This window comes from Drosophila takahashii, chromosome 2L, assembly GCF_030179915.1.
Source record: "Drosophila takahashii strain IR98-3 E-12201 chromosome 2L, DtakHiC1v2, whole genome shotgun sequence".
Taxonomy (NCBI): Eukaryota; Metazoa; Arthropoda; class Insecta; order Diptera; family Drosophilidae; genus Drosophila; species Drosophila takahashii.
In genome coordinates, this window is record NC_091678.1 from 2,088,288 (window position 1) to 2,108,587 (window position 20,300).

General features: G+C 38.1%; 1 protein-coding gene across 1 annotated transcript; it reads right to left on the bottom strand.

The window, feature by feature from the left end:
- Window positions 1-4,467: 4,467 nt before the first annotated feature.
- On the bottom strand, window positions 4,468-5,916 carry slp1 (sloppy paired 1). Its single transcript, XM_017151610.3, has one exon. The coding sequence runs from the start codon at window positions 5,828-5,830 to the stop codon at window positions 4,835-4,837; it is 996 nt and encodes a 331-aa protein (XP_017007099.2). The 5' UTR covers window positions 5,831-5,916; the 3' UTR covers window positions 4,468-4,834.
- Between the last annotated feature and the right edge of the window lie 14,384 nt (window positions 5,917-20,300).

Here is a 20,300-nt window from a genome sequence, read left to right on the forward strand (position 1 = left end):
TGGGTTAACAATTATTGTATTAATAAATATTTGAATGCGCTGCCCTCATCTGAACCCATCAGCCTTTTATACACGAGTAGTGGAATGGCCATCCAGCCACATCAGTTTCAATTAAAAACACATTTTGTGGTCACTGTGTGGTCGCCACTCGGGTTCTCCATGGGTTGGGTTCGATTTTAGCTGCATTATTCCTAGGTGACACACCCAATACTTGCGGGGCTTCCATATATATGAGGCTTTGCGATTCCATTTCTGCTGATGTGGGCCTATACTAGTGGTGGACTTCGGATTTTAAAACCAATCGATAACGTCAATATTTTAGCCTGGCTACTTACTGTCAACCAAACTGGGCTAACAAATGTTAAGGTTCTCATCGGTAATTACGACTGATCCAATTACACAATCAAGGTGTTGCAATATTGTTGGAAAACTATAATTCAGTTTGAAAAATGTGATAAACGCAGGGAAATCTAAAATATTAATATTAAAGGGTCATTCAAATATTTGTAGAATTATTAAACTGGAATGAAATTGTAATAAAATCGCTGTGTAATAAAATTCATGGAAGTTTTTTAAAATTAAAAATTAATTAAAGGCGGGAGCACTTAAAATAGTATTATTATTAAATTAAACAAAGATTTATTCAACTAAAATGATATTATACAAAATGTGATAATCATTTAGCTCCCAACTTTACCGCTTCATAGCTAATAAACATTCTAGTTATCGTTTAAAAATTATTAATCTCATATCTATAAGACAGAAATCCTTACCAACACCTTGCCAACCACTTAGACACCTCAAAAAGGTCAGCACAAAGAAAAGTTTTCAAACGTTTTACCAACTCCTATCTACAATTTCATCTCTTTTCAACTGCTAAAAATATATATAATAGAAGAAAGAGTAACTTATCCTTTGGCAAGCGAAAAACCCGAATGAAAAAACCACCGCAGATCCCTAAGCCTTTGCACAAACAAAGCGGCCGAGCTACTAACCGATTATGTATAAAATATTTATGAAATAGACCCGTATCCTAGAACTAAGCCGATGGGTTTGAATCATTAGAGCGGAGAAGGAGCACCCAGGAGCAGTCTAAATGGACAAAAAGTGTAACAAACGGCACACGCATCGTAGGTTTAGGTTCTATACCATATATCTTATACATGAAGATCCGGAATCCCAAAGATGCATGCTGGGTAATCAGGTCCAGGCATCTGCTGGGTTGAGCCTTTCTCTATACAAGTATATTATATTCCGAGGACTGAGAACTGAGACCGGAGGACCCACAAGGTTGCTCTTTCGACATCGTAATCCCTGCACTTAACCCGGGTAATAAGATAAGTAAGGCAGATCCGAGGTTTCGCTTTGCTTCTGCTTGTTATCTTTGTAAATTGCATGTCGAGCACTTAAGCCAATAGAAAAGAAGACTTGGCCAAGAATACATATATGTTCCTTTTGCCCGAGCGCGTGCTACTCACCACTATTCTATGCCAATTCTATTCTAAAGTGATATGTAGTTTAAGATATCCCGATGCCCGAGAGACCCTCGGACTGATTTAGCGACTTAGAGCTTAGAGCTACATAGTCCGGGGCTTAGGTAAGTGGATTTCTGAATTCAATCCGAATCCAGGGCACATATATATGCGAGATGTGTTAAGTATATAATGCGCTCATCCGATCTATTTCAATAACAAACCGACCGATTTCCAGACTAACCTAAGCCGGCAACCCAATAAAACAATGCCCCTAGTAAATTGTTCTATTCGCCTGATCTGCGGATTGAGCACAACACAGTTTAGTTTGAAAGATATATGGATATGTATGGATATGGGTATGGTATAAGGTATATGGGCTATGCAAAATATTTGAATCGAGGCTTAAGGCGTGGGCCAAAACCAATTTAACTCTTGCACTGGGTTAAGCTGAGCATAAACCCCAAATATGTACATACACGAAATGGAATCGGAGATGGTTTTCTTTGGGAGATGCTAAAATGAGCAAAGGTCTGTATATTTTATAAACAATGCAAGGGCTTAGGCCAGAAAATATTTATTCTTTACCATCTCAGCTTGTACTTAATGGGAAAATATTTAATTAAATCATTAGTAAGTAAGACTCAAGAATCCACAGCGTTAGAAATTTGTTAAAAAATATATGTGTTACGTGATTCCGATACGATATATTATCGTCGTCTACTTTATAATCAAGTATTATCTACATTTTCAGCTAACCCGTTTCTATTAAGAGTTAATAGATCATTGCACAACTTTTAGCCCAACACCAAACACCCCACCCATTCTCATCCATTTAAGCTTCCCCCGATTTCCATTTCCAGCTGACACCTTATAAAACTGCCAGCTAATCGTTTCAATAACATGATTTACCAACACACACACAATAACTTACAATTATTGAATCGAAGAAAAATGGGCACACAAAATATGATAATTGCTACCGATCGTCTCACTTGCCGGAGATAAAAAGGGGACGATATCTATAGGGAGTGGGGAGATTAATCTAGTAACGATGATATTAATTATCATTTCGTTTACAAATCGCCTTGAAAGAGCAAGAGAGAAAGAGAGTGAAAAGCGCAGTATTTATGATATCGTCGAGGCTTGTTATTCGAATTTTTCCCTGTCAATGTCGATTTGTAGGGAAATGGGAATGGAAATGGAGGGGAAACTTGTTGATGCTGATGATGCTCCCTTTTTCTCACATCTTTTACTCCAACGCGCACTTAAGCCACGCACACACAAACACATGTCAAGTGATCAAAGAATCAGAAGCCGCCGCACCAAGTGAAATTTTCGAAAATGAAGACGTCCACTGAGAACCCAAAAGAAAATACACACACCGTTTGAGAAATTTCAAAAACAACGCCCAAGTCGGTGCCCTTTTTACTATTTCTTTCCACAATTTCTTTAACGTTCTCATCTTTCAAATTGAGGCCTAAGCAAGTCCCGAGTTTTACACTGCGATAAATTGGGTTTTAATTCGAGTTCTTATATTTATATTATTCTTATATTATTTTACAGCAATGGTAAGTACAATTCATACATACTTCCCTAAAATTACTTCAAAATTTTTATATCCGTTACTCGTAGAGTAAAAGGGTATATTAGATTGGTGCAAAAGTATGTAACAGCTAGAAGGAAGCGTTTCCGACCCCATAAAGTATATATATTCTTGATCAGGGTCACTAGCCGAGTCGATCTAGCCATGTCCGTCTGTCCGTCTGTATGAACGCTGAGATCTCAGAAACTACAAAAGCTAGAAGGTTGAGATTTCCCACACATATTCTTTGGCTTCCTACGCAGCGCAAGTTTATTTTAGCCGAGCGCCACGCCCCCTCTAACGCCCACAATCGCTCACTAACGATTTTAAAATGGGTCCTGCGGCCACATCTTTAAAGATTTCCGAGAAGTATAAATGCAATTTTGTTGTGTATATTTATACCTATCGAAATGTAGAGGACATTTTTTAAATCGGACCATTCATTAAAAAGTTATACGCAATCAAAATTGTTTATATATCTATCTCCCTCGCACTCCCTTTAGCTGAGTTACGATTATTAGTCGGGACACCAACCCGCGTTCGCACTTCCTTTAGCTGAGTGACGGGTATTAGATAGTCGGGACACCAACCCGACTATAGCGTTCTCTCTTGTTATAATTGTAGAATACTAATTTCTACGTGAATTCTTAAGTATTTGTAGTACGCGTTTACAAAGTTTTTTTTTTCATGTCCTATTATCCTTTGTATTTTTAGTAAGTTTCTAATATTTTTCCAAGTGTAGCGCACATATTAGTTGAAAAATTGTATAACAAAAGTTAAGAAAAATTGCCTGAGAGACGGGGGAGCAAAGTGTGCTCGCTGGACAGAGGGATCTAGACAAAGGCCTGGCTGGAGGTTCAGGGTACGGAATATGGTATCGAGCCGAGGCTATGGGATATCATATCGGATCGGATCGTACCTGCGGTGCCCAGCACATCTCGCACAGCTGGAGTTGTCACTGGGCATGTAAAGAGCCAAACAAAATCGAGTCAATGGGTGATGGCTCATTTTGGACCTCATCCTCTCTCTCTGGCATTTTTCTGCCTTTTTTCGGGAATCATTTTCATGTTTGCCGCTCCAGCTAGCAAACAACTAATTAAGTCATCAGGATGAAAGCAAGTCGGGAAAGGAAGCTGGGTAAATATTTACGGACAGCAGCTGACGGTCAATACAAAAAAACAACGAAGCTGTTGGGTTTTTAGAGGAAATAGAAATAGTCATGTGGGAAATAGAAAACCTCAAATGAAAGAAGTTAATTTTTTCATTGTTAATGCTAATTTATATTTTAATTTATGTAGGCAAAAAATATTAAAGCCTTTTCATAGAGGTATCAATAAAAAAAGGATTCTGAAAATGTTCCAAGAAATAAAAAATCAGCTTTGGGTTTATTTTTTGTAAGTATTGTTTATTTAATATTTTTTAAATTTTTTGTTATTAATTCTTATTTAAATATGTACATAAATGGGTAGCAAACTACGAGGGCCCGTCGGCAGGCGAAAAATTGGCCTCGTTTGAAGACCGGCAATTCTGAAGAATTCGCTGCTCTTTTCTTGCTGTTAACCATCGACTTTCCAGGTCGATTCGCAGGACCCGCTGAAGAAGCGAAGCGGTCAGTGGGGAAATGACCAAAAGAATTTGCTAAATTGCAGCATTTAGACGTCACGGGTTTAGTCCTAGTTTTCTTCCCCCAAAGCGACCCTAGTCCCTGGGTTTTCCTGGGTTTTTTTTTGTTGATCCAAAGCGCTGGGCTTGGTTTTGCGCCGGCTCCCGGGATAATTTAGCTGGATGGGAATTTGCCAAAGAACTGCATGCGCTGGAACAACTCGGCGTTTAGCTGGGGCGGATAGCCCTGCATTTGGGCGGGATGAGGCGACTGATGGTGATGATGATGGGGATGGGCAGCCTGGGGAGCCTGCTGGTACTGCATCTGTTGATAGGCAGCCTGATAGGCGGCGGGATTCATGCGTTGATATAAAGCGGCAGCTGCAGCAGCGGCAAAAGGAACGGCGGCAGCAGGATATCCATAAGCTGGAGCCGGGTTTCCATAGGGAGAACCAGCCATCATGGGTGAGAAGATGGCCTGACGATAGGCGGCCAAACGAGTGCGACTGGCGCCGGGATTCTTCCGCCTCAACTTCCCAGTGGTCTCGCCAATGAAAACCTCCTCGGCCGAGGGGTCCAGGATCCAGTAGTTGCCCTTGCCGGGATCATCGTAGCTCCGCGGGATCTTCGTGAAGCACTTGTTCAAACTCAAGTTGTGACGAATGCTGTTCTGCCAGCCGCGCTTGTTGGCCTTGAAGTAGGGAAATCTATTGATCAGATACTGATAGATCCCGTTCAAAGTCAATCGCTGTTCGGGGCTGTCCTGGATGGCCATCATGATGAGGGCATTGTAGCTGTAAGGCGGCTTCTTGGTATCGCTGCCCGAGCTAATCTTCTGCTTCTTGCTCGGATTGCCATCCTCGCTCTCCTGATCCTCATCGAGTTGATCCTCCAGCTCATCGTCGAACTCCACATCGAGTTTATCGTTATTCTGCGAGGACAACGATTCGGCGGCACTGCTCATGGGTGTGCTGGTCCTGCTGGGGCTATCGAAATCCTCCGAGGCCGAGAGTTCGCCATCGGAATTGGAGTACGGATGAACGTACTGGTTGAGATGATGATGATGCTGCACCGGTTCGGTTTTGATGGGTTGTTGTTGGATTGTGGGTTTCTTGGCCAGAATGGCATCGATGGAGAAGTTGCTCTTGAATTCCATTTCACTTTTCACCATGTTTACTTGTGTTGATATAAATATCTTTGGTTTTTTCTGTTTCTCACTCACGACTTTTGGGATCGCTTGAGATGTTTGCGCTTGAGATGCTAGCTCTGAACTGATTCTCTACAGCCCCGTCTCGGGCTATTTATAGTCACACCCCCGGGTCTCGGTCCCTCGAACGAAGTCTACACGACGAGAGAGCCGACAGAGACGGGTAGCTGTGCGTGCGAGAGAGACGGGGCTAGCAGGTAGTTGGGTTGCTAAACCCTCTTCACAAAGACTCCGCCCTCCATTTTGTGACCATTTTGTTCCACTCGCCTTCCACACACGCAAAATATATATATGGGAAAAGCGGACTTTGTTTGGGAACTTGTGGATGTTTATTTTCAGTCTTTTTCTGCTTCGGCGTCAAAATATCCATTACATCCAATCCAAACAGGGTTGGGACTTGGGGTTGTTCTCAGTGCGTCTCGTTTCCGCTCGCTGTTTTGACTATTAATTGCACTAACAAGCGGCAATAAAAATAAAAACAAAAACAAGTCCAAGGAGTCGCAATTTAATCAGGATGTTTATAAGTTCATAATGAATTTTGATTGCGAACCAAGAGTTCTCGAAAAAGTGGGCCATTTCTAATCACTTCAATGAGTTATTGAGTTAATTTTTCTGAACAGTCAAAGATTGCTTTGCTGTTAACCTCCCTTAAGCGACAATAATGTTAAAATAATTTTATTCAGGTTTTTCTGTTGTAATTTTAAAGCTTTAAATTACATTTTTAGTAAATTTATTGCACTTAATATTTTTTTGACAACTATTAATAAGTTTTTAGTTGTCAAAAAAATATTAAATCAAATCCAAAAACTGGAAAGTTATACTTAAAATAAATGAAAATCATTTGTAAATAAATAATATGAAATCATGTTAAGATATCTAACTTATTCATTATATTTATTTATTCAAAATAATTAAATTATCCTATAGCAAATAATCCTGGAATATTGGATTGAGCATTTGATCCACTTATTATTTGACAATGAATTCTGCGAATTAGTTTCCTGGCAATCTGCGAGCCAAACTCCTTGAGTTGCTCCTAATCCCGCCCAAACTAGTTCAAGGGTTGCTTTCCGTGGTCCGGGGATTATCTGAAGCGGGATCAGGGATCTGGGCTTACGGCACGATTTTCAACAGCTCAATGGAGCTCAGGACGAAGGACTCTGGAACTCAGGTAATCCGAAGGGGTTAAACCTTCGGGCAGCGGGATTTGTTCTAGTTTCGCGACAGATTTGCGAATTAGTTCTGGGCTCGCTTAGCCAGAATCAATGTGGATCTCTTTGGCAATCCTTTTGGAGATTAAAAGACTTGCAAGATGCGTTCCCTCAAATATTTGTGCTCAACTATTAACTTGCAGTGGAGTTTAAAGTTGGTTGGGACGAAGTTAGGTTGTGTTTTGGTGATTTGTTAGGGAGTTAAAGGAAATTCTAGAATTTAAAGAAATAAGTATGGGACTTTATAATCAGTTTCTTGAAATGAAAACGTGGAATCATCAGTTTTAAAATGGGTTTACTTAAAAGTCAATAAAATTAGGAAAAACCAATTTTTTAAAATGAAAATAATTTTAGAATAAGTCATCAGTATAAAGGTTATATACTAAAATTCAATTATATAGAACCATTTCTATAATAATAAAACAAGGGCTATATATATAGTTTTAAAAATAGATTATAGAACTTTTAAATTTATAGAAGCAATGTATTCTTTAGAACTTTACTTTATTGAAAACTAAACGTAAGACCAGGCATATGCAACTCACATGGGATCACATCCTTAAGGATCAAACAAAGTGTCGCCGACTTTACTTAGCGATATGGCTACCGAAATCGACTTAAAGTCGGGGATTTTCGATTGCGATTGGGTTGCTTTGGCAATGGACCGAGACTGGACTACCGACTACAAAAACAAGGAAGTACAAGTGGTTTTTGTTTTATGTTTTTATGGCATGTTTTGTTAGAACAATTGAACAAATATACAGGCAGATAAATCGGGCGAAAGTCAAGTAGACACAATGAAGACGTCAGCGCTGTGGGTTATTACAGATGGATGGATGGAAGTATGGCTATATGGATGGGGAAGGGGGGCGAATACTTGTCGGCGGCACTGTGCGTTTGATATCTTAGACAACTTGACAAAACAATCAAAGCAGCAACAACACATGTTCCAAATGACTGTCTATTAATTTTGCTCCCTTCTCATATTTTATTTTTTGCCCAAAACCGAAAAAATAAGTGAACAAAACAATAGGAGAAAAAAGGAGGCAGCGCACTTTTAACGCAGTAGTCCAATTGCCGATGATAATGATGCACTCAGAGGAGTCGGCAAAGTTAAAAGTGCCCGAAAGAGATGGCACCATGCGATCCGAAAGAGAAAGGTATACAGATGTGGCTGTGGAAAAAAGTAGGCGGTTAACAATTGTCGAGGCGGCAGGTTCAGTTACTATTCTTTCTTCTCCGGAGCGTTTTTTCTTCTTTTCTAAGCGAGGGATAAATGAAGATTTGAACGCCTCGGTTTTCTTTGCGGCTTCCCTTTTTCTCTCCGACTTGAGCTGAGCCACTAATTGAGTTGGAAATTTGTGTAGTTTTTTTGCAAGTCGCAGCTAGAGATGAAAGACATTTCGCCGACTTTAACTCCGACTTTTCCCTGGTGAGTGCATAATTTTGACAGGCGCGACAAAACTAATTGATTTGTGAATTCCCTAAGCCATCCAAAAAATCCACAGATCCTGGACACACACATTGCGGAAATTTAAACACTCCATAGAGTAATGGCTAATTCGATTATCAGCTGCTGTAGGGGATATTTAAAAAAATATGCTACGCATTATTTCATAAAAGTAAAACAAGGACAAAGAAATGGACTTAAATATGTTTCTGAAATTAAAATTATAAAATTAACATTAATATATTTATTTATCCCTTCACTTTAAAATTTCATATATTTGTAAAATAAAAATACAAAAATGGTACAATAAAATAAAAAGAATTAAAATTATATCTGTTACCTATTTTTTATTAAGGTCCCCATTTTTACGATTTTAAGCAAATAAAATTAAACCAGTTGTATTACGTTTTTCAAGCATTTATTCTCTTATTTTTATAAACCAAAACCTATATTTTTTACAGTTATCATTAAAATTGTAGTATCATTTATTCGTTTAAAAGTTAAACAAATTTAATAAATTTTGTAAAATGAGTTAATTTTGTTCCATTTCCTTTCATATGCTTAGTATGTCTTTATACGACTTTGTGTGAAAAGAGATCCTTTTCGTTGACTTTTCGTTTGACTTTAACGTCTTCTCATTCGAAAAGATAATGCGGTAAAACGAATTGATTAGCGATTTGTGATCCTTGAGCGCACACCTTGAGCAAAATCGAGCGTGGAGCAGACCGAGAGCATGTGGTCGCTGATTGTCGGTGATCAGGACACGATCAGGACCACGCTGTTTGACATTATGGTTTCATTGCCAAAACCACACTTAGGCGTTGCCTTCACGAGCTTCACGCTTCGAAAGAGCGCTACGCCTGCCTCATTAGCTCACAAAAACTGACAAAAACTAAGGAAATCTAGGGAAAATCAATGGAAACTAAGGAACGCATAAGCGAATTCCAAGTAGACACCGTGGCCACAGACAATGTGCATGTAATTTTCAATTAACGCCACAAGATTTCCCTCCTTCAGAAACTTTCGCCCATGATTTCGTTCCACTGTGGGTGAGCATTGAGTCTCATAATTGATCGTAATGTGCGATATTCCTTTTTCCAAAGGGACCTCAGTTGTCAACAGGACTCGAATCCTCGGCGACTGTCACATGGCCATTGGTTCTTCGGGACATCAGCAGGATATCTTGAGCATTTGTCGCGCTCAGCGAGTCGTCTTTTCGCCCTCGCACTTTGCCTTTTCAGTCCTGTCGACAGGATATTCTGCATTTTCGGGACTTTATGGTCCTAACAATGGCCATGATCGATCTATCGTTCCACACCCAAAAAGGAAAAAAATGCATTGATTTTTTTATGCCTTCGAAACGCTGAGTTCTGTCACTAATCAGGTCCTTTCACTCGGGTATTTCTGCATAAGTCCCCGTTTATTGATAAGTCCGGTGTCAATCCCAGATTTTGAATGAATCCAGCTACTTGGCTTAGGTACAAAACCGGACTTAAGTTTATATTGCCTTTACGATCTGGTTTCACTTTTAGGGCTGCCAAATCTAGAGTTCAGGTAGTGGGGGAAATCGAGAAGTTTATTGGCAGTCAGGTAAAGATATTTATTTAACACCTCATTGTAAAAGAACCATAAATATATGATTTTTTAAGACAATACCCTGTGTAAATTAATTGTTAACAATGGAAGGAAATTATTTACAAGGGGTTAAATAAATTCAATAAATAATAAAATAAACAAATAAATGATCTTATTATTTTTTTAGAGCAGCGGTCGGCACACACATACGTTGACATTTTGTTTTATATTTGTGTGAGTAATTTGCACTGGGCAGCTCATCGATGTGTGTGTGCAGACCGCTGTTCTACATTATACATGTGCGAGCAGCGCGTCGGCAGAACAAAACCCTATGCTCACTTAATAGGGCGCTGCCGACCGCTGTTTTAGAGTAAACAATATAATTATTCTTGTTTTTTAAAGGCAGTTTAAAACAAGAAAGGAAGCTAGCTTCGGCCAGCCGAAGCTTATATACCCTTGCAGATCATTCCTATTAATTAACAAATCGCAAAAATGTTCAATTTTCTAATATTTTTCATTAATTTTCCGATCGTTCCTATGGCAGCTATATGATATAGTCGTCCGATTTTGATCTAATTAAAATTGAAATTCGGAAATATTTTAAAAGAGTCATATCCTAGAGAAGAAGATAATACAATAAAAACCAACGAAGCTAGAATTTATTTCCTATTACTTTTCCATTAATTTTCCGATCGTTCCTTGGGCAGCTATATGATATAGTAGTCCGATTTGTTAAATATTTAATTCGAAATTCAGAAATATTTAAAAAATAACATCCCCAAAAGTAGAAGGTAATATTTCAAAAAACACCGAAGCTAGAATTTTTTTAACGTTTTCTTTTCCGATCCTTCCTATGGGAGCTATAAGATATAGTTGTCCGATCCGGTCGGTTCCGACATATATACTACCTGCAATAGAAAGAAGACTTTTGGGAAAGTTTCATCCCGATAGCTCAAAAACTGAGAGACTAGTTTGCGTAGAAACGGACGGACAGACGGACGGACAGACGGACGGACAGACGGACATAGCTAGATCGACTCGTCTAGTGATGCTGATCAAGAATATATATACTTTATGGGGTCGGAAACGTCTCCATCACTGCGTTGCAAACTTCTGACTGAAATCATAATACCCTCTGCAAGGGTATAAAAATAAAGAGATTCTTTTAGCACCAAAATGTAAAAGATCCATAAATGATTATGATTTGTTAATTGATATAACAATGGAGGAAAGAATAAATTTAATTTTATTCTTTTTTTGAGAAAACCCAAATTGTATAAATAAAATACATTTTTAAAATAATAATAAGGAAACACTATAACATTCTCTTTGAAGACCCCATCATAAATAGAGTTGTCAAAATTAATATTTCCAGCGATTACTCTCAAGAACCACCACCTCCTATTTTCTCCACTTCTTCAGGAAGCTAAAATTTGTTTTATTTTCTAACCATATGTGTGTCAAAGTTCCACTTAAGTAGAGTCGCCTCCCCCACATATGGAAACAGCTGGAGATCGTAACCAACCAACCTCCATTGACAACTTTATAGCCTAACGAGCTGAAAGGATCCTCCAAGCGTACAGTCAACTCCCACTATAATTGATCAGTTCCACATGGAGGTATGTTAAAAAAAAATAAAATTTCGCATCCTTCGTGGGCGACTGCGACTTATTGATTAAGTTGTCCAGACAGGATTCATAAAAACCTAGAAGGATCTCTCGATCGAACCATAAAGGGCAACTGGTTGCCATCCACCATTTCCCCTAACATTTTTTCCCATTGCAGCTTGCCAGCCAGAACTGAACTGATTCGTCACGCAGATTTCGATACATTAAATGCAATCATTTGACAACAGGACGAAAATATTTTCATCCATTGTGTCCTAACAACTAGGATGCGATTGTGTGTGTGTATGGTATGGTATGGTATATGCCATATATGGTATATCAGTATCCTTTGCAGGTTTCCAAAGCAGTGGGACTCCCCCCCAAAGCGTAGCAAATTCGTGATGAGGATGCTCTATAGAGGATATCTCAGGGGTTCGGTTAGGGTCCCTATACCTCTGCCATATCTCTCTGACTTTCAGGGCGTGTGAAATCGGGGAACAACGCCTGGGAGCTGGCGATAATTGCTCGTTAGTAGCTGCACCATGTCCATGTCGGTTTTCGATCAGAACTCTATCCGCCATTTGGATTAAGATGTCAGGATCGAGGGATGACTGTACCATACAGGAATTGCGGTTTTAAAAGTTTTTATTTTCAATTAAGAAATTGTAATTGTTTCTTCTATTTTAATATTTCAATGTTAGGAAAGTATAAATATATTTAAATGATTTAAAATTTAAATTGAAAAATTAATTGCAATTTTGTGTACAAATATTGTATTAGTGAATATATATGTTTTTACAACTTTTCCATGTATTATCAAATATTACAGTATTTTTAATAAAATCAATAGTATTTCAGTTTCTAGGACTTTATGTATTTATTATCACAGATAATCCTTTAATTTATAAAGATATAAATTCTTTCCCATTTCCTAATGGTTTCATTAACAGCTTATATATTTGTTTACGTTTGATCTTATCCCATTGTTGCTCCACATTCGGTGACACCTTTGAGGAAATTCTCACCTCCAAGATAATAAAATATTATCCTGCTGATCTTGCCACTGATCTTCCCATATCGATTACAATATCCTTTTGCGCGAAGCAAGTTCCCCGAAAACCCATTAAAACGATTGTGCCAAATGTGACAACATAATCCACATAAAGTAGCCAAAAGAAGCCGGCTCTTCTATTTCTTCGTCCTTTGATCTATATCGCCTTATCATCGCCGTCGTGATTTTTCGTCTAATCCTGTGATTTTTGTGTGACAACATAATCGAGGCGAGATCGGCAGAGATCAGAATAGCCGCATGTATCCTTTGATCAGAGGCACCAGGACCAAAAGGACACTCATTGTTCGAAACGTGCCGAAAGGTGGAAATAAGATGTCACCTGAAAAATGCAAGGAGCAGCCGCTCATGACCAAAAATAAAGGAATTCGGAGCCCGACTTTGAAGTCATTGTTTTAGGTACATTTTATCACATTGTCATTGCGGGTAGACCAAAAATATAAAAAAGAAAACAGCCGCCGCCGCCGCCAACAAATGTCTCAATTATTTCTTGTTTTCGGCCTTTGACTTTGACGTTTATTTTATTCTATTCGACCGACTTTGGGCCACGCCTTTTGGAAAAATATATATCATGGAGTATCAGCGGGAGTCCTTGATTTATGCCTCGGCGATCCTTGATCCTTCTGAGTCCCGAATCCTGTGGACGACGCAATCAAAGGAGAAATTCAAACAATATATAATCACCACAAATGATCGGCAGCGCGTGCAAAATGTTTGAGGAATCGTTAGGTTGGCCGCCTCAACCCCTCTGAGTTCTAAAACCAAACCAAAACCAGCACACACAATTATAAAGTCAAGGACGGAGAAGGAGACTCTCTGCTAAGCGGATTCGGCCTTTAATAGTCTTAAAAATCGATTCCTTTTTCAGGCCTTTTGGCCTTATTGAAATGAGCAGCAGACGGCTCTTTGTGTTTTTTTTTTCTCGGCCGTGGACGTGTTAACACAGCAATTAACTTTTACAAGGGCTGCTAAGGAGCAGGAATTTATGTTCGATTTATGCAGCAGCAGGATATGAAAGAAATAAAGCCAAAAAAGGAAGATCTAACAGCTGGCAAATGTGATGACCAGCGGTTGAGAAGGATGAGATGATCGGTTTATGGACATTTTGGAATGTGCTTCGAACTCAGGTGTGAAGATCGAAAAGAAAATGGTTGTCATAATGGTTCAAAAAACACCTTTTGGCGAAGAAAAAAAGAAAGGAATATGGTAAATAAGTTTAAAGTTTCATTTAAAAATATTGTAATTTATTTCTTAAGAATCTGAAAATTATAATAAAATAATGCAACGATTTTTTGAGGCACAACTCATTGCTTCACGCATTACCCATTTTTTTACAAACACAAGAAGTAATTTATTTAACAGTTGGCTATTTACTAGATCGAATATCCCACTTTCAATTAAATTACTTCCTTCCGTGGCCACGTGAAAGTGTGTCAGCTTCATTCGTGGCTCACTTCATCAACCGCCGAACAACTTCCTCGAGTTATGGCCATAAAAACAAGTCAGTTCGCACCTCGTTTGACATAATGACAAGATGGGAAAATGAAAATGCGTTTGGTCTTTCGCCGCGCGACGTCAAATCGATGACACTTTCTCATTAACACGAAAACAGTCGCAGGCGGTCAAAATTCGCCGACGTTTCGAGGCGCCTGCCTAACTTCGAGCTAATGTCTAGTGAATCGACGGGGGAAATCCGATACATTTCAGGAAAATATGGAGATGTGCACAGAAAAAAAATGAAATATACTATGTAATTAATGAGTGTGCTTACCCCTAACAATTTATATTTATTTTAGTTTTTGCTTGATGTAATTTACATTTTAAATTATTTTAAAATAAATAAAAATTAGTATTATGTTCATATCATATTTATAATTGTATCAATTGTATTTTTTGTTACGAATATGAATCGTAATATACTGGAAAAAATGCCATAATCATATAGATTTTAAAATAATAAAATTATATACATTTTTTCCAATGTAGCCCAACTGGGGACAAGAAACACATGCGGCAAGTGAAGTGTTTAGGCGTGGACGTGGCAACATCGCGGACCGAAAAGGAAACAAAAAGTAGGCAGTGCCGCCGATGTGTTCAAAAGTCGGTTAATTACAAAAAAAAATCGAAAGGAGACACACACACTTGAGGCTGACTGACTCACTCGAATTTCATGTGGCAGGGAATCGGGGAAAATCGAAGATGAACGTGCAACATCAAAGGCCGCCAGCGACTTGTATGTTTTCATTGCTTCAAATTGGAAAATGTCTTGGCATTGAAAATATTTGGTTATCATTGGGTAAATATGTGAGGAATAACAAGGGTGATGGGGAGACAAGAACAAGAAGCGAGTCTATAAGGAGGAACTTGGGAACATTCTTGGGTAAATACAAGGAATAATTGGTCCTTGCACTTGGAAAAACTCTTTACTTTTATTTGTATACGGTTTCAATTGATTTATTTCCAAGTGGTAAATACTAAAAAAAAATGTTTTTCAATAAATTTCAACCAATAATACATTTTGGATTAAGCGACAAGTATTTTCATCTGCCTAAGTATTTATTTATTTAAAAACTACTATTTTTCACATTTATTTTTTCTATTCAAGTTTTATTTTAAACATGAATCTTCCAGAAGCAAATACTATACTTTTATACAAAAATATAGTCTGAAGATATATTTCAAACGCCTTTCATTAAATCCTTAAACTTCATTGCAGTGTTAAAATTTCCAAAATTGCCACAAGTCAAAGGTGTTTTTTGCAAAAAGGACTATCCCGAAACTCAGGTGGTGTTTTGATTTTGGAAAGCGACTTGCTGTCGTGTCCTTTTGTCCCATTGCCCGCTGGCTGAAAATTCCTTGGACGGCAGCGGAGATCGGAAGGTTAGTGTTAAATGCCGGCGATTTGCACCAGCAGTGCACCGGAGGAGGTACCATCGAAAAAAAGACAGAAATCGGAATAGGAAATCAGGAAAGGGAATCCAAAGTCAGGGGGGATCCACGCGGCAGGATGCGCCTGCCTGCCTGCTAGATGATGAGCCTCGAGTAAGGATGCTATAGCATAAAGGACTTCCAATGGCACCCGCTGACTTTGACATCCCGACGACAGCAAGCAGGCCAAACTCAGCTGCTATTTGGTATCTGGTATCTCGTGTTTCCTTGAGTTCCTTGAGTCTTCGTCCTTGAAGGCCACGCAATTCGTCCTTGAGGCAGGACAAAGTAAATGGCATATTTTGGCCTCTCCTGGTTAACCGTACGCAGTTTTTGGGTAGAAACTTTGGCATCTAACGCAAAATTGTGGCCATACATTGACCTTCGACTGGAGATCCTGTCGCGTTCGTTGGTCACAGTCACGATATGTTAACTAAACTCAAGTTTGCTGTTGATAGTTTTTTGGTTTTTTTGGTTAGCATGACAAGGTCAAATGACCTTAAGGATTATGGGATATTTTGGTTAGGGAATTATTAGAAAAATGGCCTTGTGTCCTGGTATTTTAAAATTTTTATTAAAAATAATATTTAAAACGTTGTATATTTAAAATGGGTCAATGACTTTCAGCTCAACCAAATATCGATGCATATTATCCCAAAGATCTGCAGCAAACATCCCGTTGCGAGTCCTGAAAACGGCTATCAACCAATCTCAATTTTTAAATCATTTTGGTTGTATTTCTCTGATATTTTTTACGGCTCAGTGGCCCTCGAAACAATCAAACTAATGGGACACCGCAAAAATAAAGGCACGGAAAAATCTCTATAAAAAAACCTCTTGTGTTGGTCAAATTCACTTCCACTTGATTACGTGCAAAGCTCAAATCTGTTGTGGAAATCATTTAAACGGAATTAATGCTCGAACAAAACATGTGAAAACTATCGCTCTCCACTCGAATCGAATCGCAAATGCGTTTTGCGAGGCGGGGAATCATTTCGATTCAAATACAAATATATTTATATTTCTTTTGATTTTGGTTTCGGATTTTGAATCTGGGTTCCCCCATCCCTTTTTCGAGGCGCACAAATGTCGGAATATCGAGATATTGGCAAAAAGGTAGAGTAAGGGCGTGTGCAAGCTTGGCGGGTAGCACATGAGTCGGTTCTTTGAATAAGAAATATTTTTTTCTAAAGGGGAAACACATTTGCAGAATCCAAATAAAGCGGGAGATTTCTCTAATTAGTTCGGTGGTTGGAGTGTGATATTGTTGGAAAATTTTGTTTGCCTGATTCAAGCCATTGTATATAAACACCTGTGCCTTTAATTAATTTATACAATTTTTCTTATTATTTTAGAAACTGTCAAATCCATGCCAGAATGCCAGAGTTTGTGGAAATTTTGTATGGCTCCATCTAGCGGATGTTTCAATTTGTGCTTATAATGAATGGTCCGATAAAAAAAATTTCTTATACACTTACTTTCTAAACATCTACTTAATTTTTATATACCTACTTTATATTATAATAGTATTAATTATTACTAATAATGACAAAAAAATAATCAGAATTGGAAATCTCAGACGAAATTGAACTTCGTTAAAATAATCTCAAAATAAAGATAGTAAATACTTGTAACTTTCAAAAACCATTTATTAATCAATGAAAATCTCTAAATGATGATAATAATATTTATACTTTTAACAAACCATTTTGAGTTCTCAAGAAAATGTTCTTATCTCACGCAGTCATTAGGACTCATTATCCCCCACTAAATGTCCTTTTTAACAGGGGTTAACTAAATCAGATTGCTGTCGCCACTTGTGCGTCGCCGCATTGCACTTAACGAGGAGCTCAAAACTCAGACTCGGGGTAAAAAAAAAGTGGCACGAGGCAAGAAAATCCCCAAGCCTCCCCTTACACGTGTTCAAAAACTATATGGTGTATACGAAAAAAGCATCCTTTTGGCAGGACACGGTCGGCGATGCAAGTATAAAACGCCCAGAGAACACAGCACGTGACAATTGCGTCAACAGATTTTTCGCTGAGATGAGCACAAAATTGTTAACAACAATGGCACAACAAAAAGTATAAAAAACGTGAGCTAAGAATGGGAATATGACAGGAAACAGGGGCGGCGGTGGGAGGGGTTTTTTCTAACCAGGGGGGCCAGACAAAATACTAAAACCCTGCTGCTGTTGTTGTTGCCGTCTGTAGTTGTTGCTATTGACAATATTTATGCAGCAGCAGCACCAACAGCAAAATGGAAAAAGGGGCTTTGAAGGCGTTTTTCCAAGCCCCAAGGGCGAAATTGTGGTGCTTGTCTTTCCTCTGTTTGTTTTTGCATTTGGCTACATTTTACAGCTTTTGTTTTATAATTTGGACCCGCAAGGCGACAAACTCGAGGAGGTAACAAAAAACAATAAGTCTTAAAAAATGAAAACAATTTGAGCTCTGATAAGTTGATACAACTAAGAAATATCCCTTAAAAGCTTACAAAAAAAAATTTCACAAGAACATAAAATGTTCTTAATGTTAAACATGTTGTACCTTCACTTTGAAAAGTAAAGAAAAGTTATATCGTTCATTTGGTAAAAATATTTTTTTGTTACAAAATATAAGTGATCCCAATAACTATATTAAAAAAATGTTAGCTAGAGAATAATTTTCAAGGCAACGCGAATGATAAAATTAGTTTTGGAAATAGGTATTAATACTTTCTAACCTTCAATACCATTAAAATTTACATTAATCTTAAGAGATGTTCAGAATGCCTTATATACCGTCTTGATTTTCAGGGTATCTGAAGCTCTCTTCAGCGATCGAACCGCTCTTGATGAGGCTCCTTTCCGCTTCCTCTTTTTTTTTGCAGCAGCGAAAAACTCGAGTCTGCGGTAGGTTGGTCCTGCTTTTGGTACATGGTCCTCCGCGCCAGATCCGTGTGGTTGTAAGGTGGTTTCGCCACTGCTACACTTGTTTGGTTGTTTCCGAGTATGGGGCTTCGATTATTTCCGAGGCGGGGAAGGGGGAGGATAGCACCGCAGTACGTGACAAAGAACAAAAGAAGGTACTTGGGCACTTGCATGTTTCCTCGCGCAGGATGGTGGAGGTCCTTACGCTTGTGTTGTGTTTTTTACAAAAACTTACTTGCCAATGCTTTTGTTGTATCCACAAAAAAGCACGCTTATGATAATAATGGTATTGTATACTATGTAATAATGTACAAAATGTTGACAGCCGCAGTCTTTTTTGCTGCCTCTTTTTTGCTACACAAAAGTTCTCTAACGAGCTAAAGGCAAGATGGTAGAGGAATCAAGTGGGAAATATTTGCTTTAGTTTGGAAAACTTCTCAAAAAAAAAGTTATAATTAAAATAATTATTTTGTATGCGGAAGATAGTAAAAGAAATCTTAATCATCTTCTCAAAAATTCCCAGAAACTAACCATAACAATCCCATTTACTCAGGCAGGTTAATACTTTTCTTTTTTCGCCAAAAGTAAATATTGACTTTTCATATTTGCGAAAAATATTTTAAAACCACAAAAAGAGCCTCGTATTTATTTATACAGAATTTAAGAAAACTATAAACCAAAAACAAACAAAAATTGCTTGGTAGCTCGCAAAATAAACACACAGAAGATAATCCAAAGAGGCCAGCGAGTCAGGTAGCATTGTATCTATATGGCTTAGAATTTAGGATGGTATAAATCAAGGGTTCTGGTGGGCAGCTGGTGGGCGTTACTAATGTGTGAGCCAAAAAGCAAACAATTTGCATTTCCCCCTAATGAAAAAACAATATTTATATGGCGCACAATAATATTACAATTGAAAGGCAAGGCCAAAAAAAGTATTCACAAAAAGAAACAAAAACATTTGAAACTCCTTGGGAATTTAATTTTACCTACCTTATATTTAATTCAATACAAAGAGAATTTACAAATATTTGGAACCCAATTTAAATTTATTTCTAAAACAACCATCTGAAACATTTTATGATTATAGTTTTTCCTATATTTAAAATGAAACACAATAAAAAACAAATACCTAAGTATTTTTAACCCAATAAAAACATCTTTTTAAAATCTAATAAAATTCTATTCTCTTCAAAAACAACTATTAAATTAAATAGTAATCTGTTGCCATATTGAAAACCACTAAATTATTGTCTCCCTCTTTTGGGAATTTCCCTATTGCTCCAGAAACCAATTGGTTGGAACATAAAGATCAACAACAAACAGAGCCATAAACATTCCCATTACAAATTAACACTTCATATATATTCCACATATTCTGAAGTGGCACATAAGCCAAGCGGTCCCCCCCATTTTCCCTCGAACATCCCGGAACATCTCCAATCTCCATATGGCCGCAAACAGGAAGCTAATCCTGCTCAGTGATATATCAACATATTTATGGTAAACGGATCAGCGGGCTTAGGTCCACGAATAGGGGAGCCCATCCATATCCATATGTTCCCCTTTGGTATTTTTGGGCCCGACTTCAAGTGGTGAACAAACCGCAAAAAACTCCATAAAATTTTATGAACACTCTTTTCCAGAATTTTATGTGACGAGCGACGGCTGCTTAGCACTTCGCCC